At 40.2% G+C, this 12,139-nt stretch overlaps 1 protein-coding gene across 1 annotated transcript in view; it reads right to left on the reverse strand.

The window, feature by feature from the left end:
• Nucleotides 1-1,392: 1,392 nt before the first annotated feature.
• LOC129765125 (torsin-like protein) overlaps nt 1,393-12,139 on the reverse strand; it is a 39,983-nt gene continuing 29,236 nt past the window's right edge. Inside the window, exons 4-7 of the mRNA XM_055765011.1 lie at nt 2,364-2,476; nt 2,118-2,304; nt 1,601-1,862; nt 1,393-1,541 (exon numbers count right to left, since the gene is read on the reverse strand). Of these exons, the coding sequence (XP_055620986.1) occupies nt 1,439-1,541; nt 1,601-1,862; nt 2,118-2,304; nt 2,364-2,476 (665 nt within the window). The 3' untranslated portion in view covers nt 1,393-1,438. The remainder of the gene's footprint in view (nt 1,542-1,600; nt 1,863-2,117; nt 2,305-2,363; nt 2,477-12,139) is intronic.

The following is a 12,139-nucleotide window of genomic DNA, read 5'->3' on the forward strand; positions in this document are numbered from 1 at the left end:
TGCAGGTTGATCCTTCTTCGTATATTCCCAACCGTGTTTGTTTTCCTGACTATACAATTCCTCTGTGCATTTTGATCTGTTCATGAAGGAGAAAATCCATGATATTCCAGATTATCTTCTATCGGGGATCGTTCCTACGATCTTCAATGCAAAGTATGGGCGTATCAATTGTGATAATATGTACTTTACTGATGGGTCCACTATAAACGAGTCCACAGGATTTGGAGTGTTCAACGAACTTTTTAGCACCTCCCACAGTCTTCAGAATCCTTGCTCAGTGTATATTGCTGAATTGGCAGCGATACACTGGGCGCTGGACAGCGTCGCCTCACGACCTGTTGAACACTATTACATTGTAACGGATAGTCTTAGCTCTGTCGAAGCTATCCGTTCAGTGAGGCCGGAAAAGCACTCGCCGTACTTCCTTGAGAGAATACGAGAAATTTTGAGTGCTTTATCCAGACGCTGTTATGTCATTACCTTTGTCTGGGTCCCTTCACATTCCTCAATCCCGGGTAACGAGAGGGCTGACTCATTAGCAAAGGTTTGTGCAATTGAAGGCGACACTTATCAGCGTCAAATCGCCTTCAATCAATTTTATTCTTTAGTCCGTAAAAATACCATCGCAAACTGGCAACGTAAGTGGAACGAAGATGAATTGGGCCGGTGGTTTCACTCGATTATTCCTAAGGTTAGCCTCAAACCATGGTTCAAAAGTCTGGACTTGAGTCGGGACTTTATTCTCACCTTCTCCCGACTCATGTCCAATCACTGCTCCTTAGACGCGTTACTCTTTCGTTTCAATCTGGCCGGTAGCAATCTCTGCATTTGTGGCCGAGGTTACCACGACATCGAACATGTTGTTTGGTCGTGTGAGGTGTATCTTGTTGCCAGATCGAATTTAGAAAACTCCCTTCGGGCTAGAGGAAGGCAGCCCAATGTTCCGGTGAGAGATGTGTTGGCTCGGTTAGACCTTGATTACATGTCCCAAATATATGTTTTCCTTAAAGCTATCGATGTTCGTGTGTGATTATCCTTATATCCTTATACCCTGCTTTTCTTCCTTTACGAGTAATTGGTCCCCTTGCTTTAATCAGGAGAACAAGTTGAAATGTAAATTCACAATAGATATACGAATAGATTTAAGAATCCTTATATCCCTTATATCCCATCCTTTTCCTGAAAAATTATGTCACCCTTCTAAACTCGAGTCCACCGCGAGTAATCGGTTTCCCACATTACTAACCATAGATTTAAGAAAATTGTTTGTATATATATATAGTTTTAAAAACATATTTAAGAATTCGGCTCCTTTAAACTTACGTAACTGAGCCTGTAAAAATAAACGAATTAAAAAAAAACTATAATACAGATAAAAAAAAATTAAAATACTAAATGTCAATCCAATGAACTTTTATTTAAGTTGCTTATAGTAATACTATGCAAAGCAAAGCGCCTCCACCTTCCTACGCACCCGTTTGCAACCATTACTTGTGAATATACCGGTCTCATCAAAAGTAACTGCGGATCTTACAACCTCGCTAGAATAAAAGAAAAACGTGATTTTGATTGTTATTTATCATTTGTTGACAGTAGTTACCTAATTTTTTCATCTGTTGCTTTGTAGCGGCAGAATTTATCGAATTCTTTCTTGATACATTTTTCAACATGGCGTAGCTCCAGGGGCAAAAAGGGTACAAAATGATCGATCACGTGTGACTCTATCATACGGCTACGATATAATCCACCGATAACATTGTATGCTCCAAGTTCTGCTATACGCTCAAAATCATGTAATGTTGTCTCGTCACGCCAGCGACCTGACTCAATGATAGTTTTCAGCTTCTTGGAAATCTCGACCCCTGAAATGAGCAAATAATAATAGCGATGTATTCGAAATATATACATATTACATATGAATATATATTTTTGGAAAGGGCTAATCAATGTTAGTTATATTTAACTGCCCCATTGAACCCATCCATTTTATGAATCTAGAAAAACACGTTGACTGCCACGTTAGTCACCGGTCCGTGTATCTAACCGTCTACTACGAAGCTTTATAGTACGCTAATATCCCGCGTATTGTAAACATTTCAGAATAAACAGCCAATTACCTGCACTGTTCGAAAGAAAAATAAATATAGCCTTTGAGAAGTCAAATCCCCTTTGCGTTGTATGATGATCCAACAGATGAACTATGGAATCAAATATTCCAGGTGGCATTTTCTCAATCTCGTCGAATATGAACAAAGAATTCGGACAATCGCCAATAGCATTTCTAATCGTACGGACAAGTTCACCCTGAAATAAACAAAGGTTTTGACAAGTTCAGAGTATTCAGTAGCATAAAATAACTGTACCTGAGTTACGGTAGCCAGCTGGCCTGCTGTAAATTTATGCACATATTTACTGTTGTATGATTTTTCATATAGAGACGCTGCCAAAAAATCCGAAACGTAGTTTTTGCCTGTTCCTATAGAAAAGAATTATGTAATTATAACAGAATGCTATGTTCTTCTATATACTGAAATTCAAATTTGCTTTCAACAAGTTTTTCAAGATTTTTCAATTTCGTGAATGTTAAGAAGGCACAGTACCTTTCTTGTGCAATTATTTCTAACATGTATTGAATGATTCTTACTCAAACAAACTCGCGCGAACAAAACGAAAAATCGTAAATCGTGTACTCACTGTGCGCGTCTTTGTAATATTGCTATTGTGTATTTTTAGGCGTTATTGGTATTTATTCAAAGAAAATGATATTATTGAATGAAAAAACCCCAGAAAATGTTTTTATATATAACTTCATTCAGTTTTAATAGTCATTTAATTCAGCCACCAAATTCAATCAAGGTTAATCAAAATACATAAATTGAATAAACAACCTTTCTAAAACTCTCTGTATGAAGTGAACTGAAACCAGTTGGTCGGCTCCGAAGGAAGCGAAGGAGTCTAAATCGCCAGAAAAGGCTTTTTGGGATGCAAAAGTGTTTTTGTTAATTGTGTTAAATTTTCGAACCGGGAAACAATAACAGGAAAATATTATGAAAACCTTTTAAGAACAACTAAATAGAGAAAATCGTGATCCTTCTCATCCATTTCAGCGATTTTGTAAAGGTAGAATTTGTCGAATTTTAGCACGAACACTGGGGAACATCTATCCCATTCATCAGATCTTACTCCCTCTGTTTTTCATCACTTTCCCACACTTGAAAACTGTATGCGTGGAAAGGCTCGGTAGACAGATAATTTGAAGGATCATCACATTAGGAATCTGTATATATAAATATGGTTTTCTGTCTGTCTGTCTATTTTGACGTAGGACTACTTCTTACATTAAGGATGCCAAATCAGAAAACAGGTCACGTATTTATGAAGTACAGTAAAGCCTGTTTTTGTGCGGTTTTCTTGGGCGATTTTTTTTGTGCGGTATATGAAAAGAAGCATATTTTACGAAGTTATCGTCCATTTAGTTTTTTTTCGATGGGTTATATGCATTTCAGTGAAAAAGACGGGTGTACCCACCCCGTCGGGGACATAACCGGAGTGACGTAGGACTATACAGCTTTTGCTAAATATATATTTTAAATATATTGTTTTATTTTCTTCTGCTACGTGAATACCTACCTATCTACCTGAAAAATGGATTAGTTTACTGTTTACTCTTCATGAACATGTTGGGGGTTCTGAAAAGAACCTTTGGTGTTGTGTTTTTGCGTTTTTTTTTTACAAACTTTCTCAATTTTTTCTCGCTGTCTTATAGTTAATTCTTGATTTTTTTCCGAAGGCTTTGTACTTATTAAATGTTCAACGCCGGTCATCTTTCGACGTATGCACATATCGTACAATCAAAATGACGGCTGTGATAGGGGATACATAGGTGGTCATCAGCTCATTCACTATCATATATTTCACTATTGAGCACATTACCGTACCTTAAACTGTTTCCGTCTTTCGGAGACGAATGAATTGTAAGATTTGTAGTTTCCGCAAACAAAGTAAATAAAAATGAAAAAGAACTGAGGTTTTGGAGACGAACTCTACGATCTGTCGAGAAATAAACGAGCTATAAGCGTTCTGAAAAACCAACAGTAAATACATGGACGAATGACCTTTAAAATAAGAACAGAGCAGCAGGAAATACATAGAGGCGAATGAACTGCAAAGTTCGCAGCCTCTTAAAAACAAAGAAAGAAGAATAAGGAAATACATAGCTCATCATGTTGCTCCTTAGTTATTTTTCTATACAATGCAGATGTAACGTCATTCATTTATCAACATCAGTTATCAACCAAAGAAAGCAGTTCTTGCTACCGAGAAAATTCGTTAATGCCATCCTGCATACAATGTGTTGTAATTTGAAGCCATTTTTAATTCGGAAACCATGCATGGGTTTGTGAAAACTGAATGATCAATTTAAAAGACCCCAACCACCAATAAGTTCAAGAACAAGATAAACAAAATAAATCTGTTTATATTATATGTCATATTATGTCTCTTTAGAATGCATTGGTATTGTGAAAAACTTTCAATAACTCTTCTTTGAAAGGTTTAATGGCCCTGAAAAGCGCCGTGTTTTACGGTGGCTGGTTTTGCCACCAAAGCAGTCTGTATAAACAAACTTTTTCCTTCTTCTACCTGCTTCCGTTTTGCGATTGCGTTTGCCACTCGCTGAAACTAGTTGTTGCCACCGAACCGAATGTGCTCTGTTCTGTTCGGTTTTGCGGGTTTTTTTTTATTGTTGTGAGCAGCTTTGCAAGCCAACTCGAGCACTCCGGCGGCCGAAATTCTATAACCGCTATTAGGTATACTGGTGCACGGGCACCAATCCGTTGATGCGATGTGATGTGAAACGATGCCACACAACCACACTGATTTACGGTTTGAAAGAGAATGATATATTTTTCAGCGGATCCGCGCCTTTTGCACTCTAGCGGTTCACACTCACAGGATAGAGACAAATCAGCAGACTAAGCCAAAGGGGCGAGTCCAACGAGACGAACGAAAGAGCGTTAAAAGGCAGCGATGGCAAAAAAATACATTCATTACGATTTGTTCGCTCGTTGCATTCACATGCAGGCTAAAAAGGGTCCTTTTCAGGATCACAAAATTATCTTTAATCTAAAGAGTTTATTGTTTTGTTATCACTCGATATCCCCATCTTGTTCGGCTAAACCTTCTTGTTTAGCGATTGCGTTTGCCACTCGCCACAGCTTTCACAGTTGGAAATTTTTTTCCCATCCAGCTTGTGACATGTTGTACAGTAAATTACATTTAATGCGACGTGCCGAAACACCACTCAGTGTCGCATTGGAGGCGATTTTAACCTGTAATTGAACATTTGCGATGACAGTGGTACAGTGTCGACTTTCGATGTGGGGTCATAATTTGGACCTCGAACTTTATGTTTAGAAAAATGTCCAACTAAATATGTCGCATTACAGGTCCGTCCAATTAGCTGAATGTCGAGCTAAATGTAAATTACTGTACTTTCAATCTAGAAGCAATTTAAAAATTAATGAATATTGAATAATCGGGAAAGTCCCCAACCATAAATAAGCTCAGAACAACTGATAAATTCACATACTCATCATATACTGGCAAACAAATTATGAAAAAATCAATTTGTGTTTTATTATTATTTTGGATATTATTTTAGAAAGCATTGAACTGTATTTCGTAAACTCTTTTTTGAAAGGTTTAATGGCCCTGATAAGCGCCGTGTTTTATGGAATTTTAGAAAACTTAGTACTCGTGGTTTTGAAAAAAAAACTATTTCGAACGCCCTCGATGCCGCCTTATTCTGGATTTGCCACCAAAGAACAAACTTTTTTCTTCTGCTACCAGCTGCCGTTTGCCACTCGCTGCAACTGCCTGTTGTTGTCTTGATGTCCACCGAACCGAATGTGTTCTGTTCTGAATGCGGGTTTTCTTATCGTCGCGAGCAGCTTTACCAGCCAACTCGATCACTTCGACGGCCGAAACTATATAAACTATATAACTGGTACTAACGCGCTCGGCCTAGCTACCCTTGCGGGGAACTCCAGATCAACACGGTTCGAGCGGGATTTTGCCTTTCCCTTCACTTTTCCTCCTTTGCCATGTCCAGACATGGCTGCTTGGGTTGGTTTGTTGAAGTGTTTTGATGCGAACCGATGTGGTGTACGGTTTGAATGAGAATGATCGTTACGGCAGCGGAGCGGGGATTTTTAAGCTGACTGGCTGGCTCGAGAATTACGCATGTGTGAGACAGCGACCAATGTTTCGTTCATTTTTTTCTTTTTCCTTTCCAATGGTGCTTCATTCTATTTCGCTGCTGCTCTGGTTGCCCGTTTTGGTCGGTACGATTTGAGGAGCACAAAATGGACCAATCAAAAATGGGCACATAGTGCATTTGGACAATGCTTGATATTTCACAATTATTCAATTATTTATCTCAAGAAAAATGAAATGTTATTCATTATGATAGATGCGTAGATATATTTCCTATCAATTGATGCCAAAACCATTGCGATCTATTGAGAAATGCTCGAGTTATAAGCGTTTCAAGTCTTGCATTTTTTCCTACTTGTTCAGTGCCTAGATTTCCATTTCACCCCCTATATCTTCCGGTTAGACGTAGTCCTACGTCAAAAGGGTCCTTTTCAGGATCACAAAATTATCTTCAATCTAAAGAGTTTATTGCTTTGTTATCACTCGATATCCCTATCTTGTTCGGCTAAACCTTCCTGTTTAACGATTGCGTTTGCCACTCGCCACAGCTTTCACAGTTGGAAAATTTCTTCCCATCCAGCTCGTGACATGTTGTAAAGTAAATTATATTTAATGCGACGTGCCGAAGCACCACTCAGTGTCGCATTGGAGGCGATTTTAACCTGTAATTGAACATTTGCGATGACAGTGGTACAGTGTCGACTTTCAATGTGGGGTCATAATTTGGACCCCGAACTCTATGTTTACAAAAATGTCCACCTAAATATGACGCATTACATGTCCGTCCAATTAGCTAAATGTCGAACTAATTGTAAATTACTGTACTTTCAATCTGGAAACAATTTAAGAATTGGTGAAAATTTCATAATCGGGAAATTCCCCAACCATCAATAAGCTCAGAACAACTGCCAAATTCTTATACTCATCATATCCTGGAATGATGAAAAAATCAATTTGTGTTTTATTATTATTTTGGATATTGTTTTAGAAAGCATTGAACTTTATTTCGTAAACTCTTTTTTGAAAGGTTTAATGGCCCTGATAAGCGCCGTGTTTTATGGAATGGTTCCAATTTAGAAAACTTAGTACTCGTGGTTTTGAAAAAAACCATTTCGAACGCCCTCGATGCCGCCTTGTTCTGGATTTGCCACCAAAGCAGTTTGTGTGAAGAACAAACTTTTTTCATCTGCTACCTGCTGCCGATTTGCGATTGCGTTTGCGTCTGCCTGTTGTTGTCTTGATAATCACCGAACCAAAGCGCAAGCAGTTTTGCCAGCCAACTCGATCACTTCGGCAGCCGAAACTCTATAACGGCGGCTAGGTGGACTGGTGCACTGGTAATAACGCGCTCGGCCTAACTACCCTTGCGGAGCAATTGGCGAATACACCTACGGGAAACTGCAGTCCAACACGGTTCGAGCGGGATTTTGCCTTTCCCTTCACTTTTCCTCCTTTGCCATGTCCAGACATGGCTGCTTGGGTTGGTTTGTTGATGTGTTGTGACGCGAACCGATGTGGTGTACGGTTTGAATGAGAATGATCGTTACGGCAGCGGAGCGGGGATTTTTAAGCTGTCTGGCTCGCTCGAGAATTACGCATGTGTGAGACTGCGACCAATGTTTCGTTCATTTTTTTCTTTTTCCTTTCCAAGCGTGCTTCATTCTATTTCGCTGCTGCCGCTGGTTGCCCGTTTTGGTCGGTACGATTTGAGGAGCACAAAATGGACCAATCAAAAATGGGCACATAGTGCATTTGGACAATGCTTGATATTTCACAATTGTTCAATTGTTTATCTCAAGAAAAATGAAATGTTATTCGTTATGATAGATGCGTAGATATATTTCCTATCAATTGATGCAAACACCTTTGCGATCTATTGAGAAATGCTCGAGTTATAAGCGTTCCAAATCTTGCATTTTTTCCTACTTGTTCAGTGCCTAGATTTTCATTTCACACCCTATATCTTCCGGTTAGACGTAGTCCTACGTCAAAACGCATATTTGCCTCTCAATTATCCACTTCTGAAATCATTCACCTCCTCCCATCAAATGCTCTAAGTTTTTTGTATGACATGACTTCTAACAGCAACACGTTTCGACATGCAGCTAAAAGCACAAAACAGCCACACTCAACCGAAAAAGCCAACCTGTCCCATCGCAAAGCAGGGAAACAAAAGGAAATTGAACGGTGAACGGCGTGAATTTGAGTTATTTTCTCGGGGGAAACTTTTTTTATGCGATCCCTATATACCGCACAAAAAAAAAGTTTTTTTTCAAAATGTGTACCGAACACGACTTTTTAAAGCTACTGGTGAAGTTTTGCACGATTTTTTTTGTGCGGTCCTTATCCCCCGCATCTGTAAAGTTAACGTTAATAACTACTTTTGCTGCGAATGGATTTTAACGATTTGCACACCGATCGAATCGGAATTTTCCTAAGATTTGTTCGATATGCTATACATTACAATCTCATTGTCTGGATATGGCTTAAATTGATGAAAATTGGAAGCATTCTCATTCACCCATACATTTGTTCTGTCCATTTGTGTTCTTTCCCGAACAGAGTTGTCAATGAGGGGCAACTTATGCCGCTAGAATAGAAATAACGAAGGGGGATAGCGAAAAAAGAATATTTGCGAAGTAAACTCCACTCCATTCTGCTCGCTTTGTATTTTATGTTTTCCCTCGAGCTGTGAACGCAAGCGAATATTTCACTTGAAGTGCATCTGGTATTCTAATTAACACAACTATCCGAGCTTGCCATGGCTTTGTGTGTGTTGTTTGTTTTCGTTGCGCGAAACTTAGAACTTGTTCATTTCCTGTACATGTATATAGCACACCTTCGATACTTTTAGTTGCCATTCATATTCGTGCGCTCTCGTGCGCATCGGCTCTGTTTTGGTGCAAAAAGGTACTAGCTTTGTTGACGGTGTTGACCAAGAGCTTGAGCTTGAGCTTGGGTAGACTGTACAATTCGTAGTTGCTGATTGACCTGCACCAACCAAATTGCACAAAGAACACACAGAATGGCGCTTGGGACTAGCAAATCATTCTCGCTGTGAAATTTTCGGTGATTCGAGCTTTAAATTGTCAATAACGACGCCGGCCACGTCCTTACAGTCACCAGGGGAAGGGAAGGAATGTTAGTATGATATTGCACATATTACAAATGCCATCAGATGTTAACACCGAGCTCTTCAATTTCCGAAAACACATCATGAAAATATTAAATCATTTTTCCTTGACGATAACAATACTCTTCCCCTATTTTGTGATGAATTCTCTGAGCACAAACTTCGCACAATACACATGCATCGGAGAGAAGAGAAGAGAACTCTCTAGTCACACATCTCTTTGGAAGAGAAAAAAATTAAAGGGGCTACAGAAACTGTGCACTAACACTATTAAATTGAATGGAAATTTCCATTTGATTCACTACATATGGTGGAAATAAACAAATTTATCCAATAATGAATTCATAATAGATATTAAAAGTTCGCGTCTGATTTTACCTTATCACAGCACTACTGTCGTTTTTAGACAAGTCTTTATGCATTTCAGCACAAAAACCCATCTCGTACGACCGTAAACCGAAACGAAACGATGGACTAACGGAAATGATCCCGTTAATTTTCTTTTGTTTTATATCACACTAGCTGACCCGGCAAACTTCGTCCCGCCAAAAAATTGTTTTTTGTTATCAATACCTACAAACATTCACAAACATTTCCTACTATGGACAAGTTCATGGGTCCAATCGCAGAACTGTTCATTGAATGTTCTTCTATTCGACCCCGTTCAATTTACCTTTTACTATAATTCCTAGTATTTCTAACAAAACTCATAATTATAAAATCAGATTATTTTCAGACACAATTCTCGTTTAAGTCTTTCAACCACTTGCAAATAACATGAGTCTCCGTTACCTGTAATAAATGTTTGATACAGAAAATATGATAGAATAAAGACAGCAATAAATCGGACAATTCCTTCCTCGAGCTCTGCTCTTATCAACACATCCGGCGATCCTTTTTTGGTATAGATAGAAGAAGATATAGGAGTGCGTTTTATCACATTAAAATCCATTTCCAGTTTCGAACAAAGATCAATTTCGCTAGCGCAAACATCAAATGGACTAACAGCACTTAACACTATGCACTTGTAGAACATATGTCAATTTAATTTTCCGAATTTTCCCTTTTTCCTTCAGAGTTTTCCGAAAATTTTCAACTGTCATGTTTGGCTGAAATATTTTTGGTTGAACTATGTGTAATATTTTTATGGGACCCCTTCTCCATTCCAGAGGAGAGAGGGGTGTCATATCATAATAGAAACATTTCTCATACTCAAAAACCCTCACATCCCAAATTGTTCTTGATTAGCTTTCGAGTTATGCAGAAGTTTGTGTTTCGTTTGTATGGCAGCCCTCTTTAGAGAGGGGGGAGGAGTGTATTCACCATAGAAACGTTTCGTGCTCCGTAAAACCTCCACAAACCAAATTTGGATCAATTTGCTTGATTAGTTTTCGAGTTATGCAGAAATTTGTGTTTCATTTATATGACAGCCCACCCTTAGAGAGCGGGAAGAGGTGAGGAACGTTCTATCAGCCTTATCTGGGAAGGGTTAACCCAGACGTCGAGTGGAAATCTCACCCACAAAAACCAAGCTACTCGTTGCCTTATTCCCCCCGAGACCACATCTAGGCGTCTACTTTAGGGGGCGGTTGCGCTCATGCACTTCTCGAGTTTTCAACGCTGACTAGCGTTGATCGTTCCCTTTTTTCTTTATATACCTCATTTACGACTTCGTTGTTCTCCACAACGCACATCCATTGCTTCCTTTTACCCGTCGAGACGTGTACCGATTAGGAATTGCCCTTCAGCTTGACGCGCAACCCGTCAGTCACCCTCGCGGGGTTTCTCACCTGTCGAGACGTGAACCGATTAGGAAGCGCCCTCCAACTTGACGCGCGCCCCGTCACAGCTACCATCGAAGGATTTCTCTTCCCAACGGAGCACCGATTAGGCAGTGCCCTCCAACATAACGCGCACTCCGTCACAGCGACTCTCGTGGGGTACTATCCGTTGCAACAACCCTCACAGTTGTTCCTTTTTTATGGTCAGGCGTTATCGCCACGCTGGTCGGTCCTCCACTTCCGCTGTAGCTCGGACATGATGTGTACGATTGCACTGTTCATAGCGTTCCAGGTGCCCTCATCACGACCCATTTCCTCCAGGATGTTCCCAGCATGAAGGACAAGGCAGCCCCTCGAGCCTTGCGGTGTACCTGGGATACACGAATACGACGTGTTCCGGTGTTTTCTCCAAATCTTCACACTCCGGACAGAGTGGCGACGTTGCGTACCCGAACCGATGCAAGTATTGCCTGAAGCAGCCATGTCCTCACAGGAACTGTGCCAGATGAAGATTCACCTCCCCGTGCTTCCTATTCAGCCAGGTCGATAGTACCGGTATGAGTATCGTACGATCCAGTTTTCTACGATTCCGGTGGGTTTCGAGAGCCGCAGACCAGGATTATGGCAAGGATACAGCAGCTAGAAGACAACTTTGGCTACTGCAAGGTCCGGCGTTATTTGACATTATTCTCGCTATCGCGCTGATGGACTTCTCTGCTTTCAGCCGGTCGTCGATCATAACTACCAAGTATTTCAACCTACGAATAGAAGTTATCACGTGTTCCCCGACTGTGATTTCCGCTCGCTGCACGGCTTTGCAGTTACTCACCAACAATACTTCCGTTTTTATTATGAGCAATCTGCAGTTTCGCTGCTTGCATCCAATTCCCTACTGAGACAATGGACTTGGTTGCAAGCATCTTCACCTCTTCGAGTGTGTCGCCTGCCACTGTGAGTGCGATATCATCCGCGAAGCCCACGATCTCCATGCCTTTGGGAAGCTTTAGAT

The sequence above is a fragment of the Toxorhynchites rutilus genome, chromosome 2 (assembly GCF_029784135.1).
Source record: "Toxorhynchites rutilus septentrionalis strain SRP chromosome 2, ASM2978413v1, whole genome shotgun sequence".
NCBI lineage: Eukaryota > Metazoa > Arthropoda > Insecta > Diptera > Culicidae > Toxorhynchites > Toxorhynchites rutilus.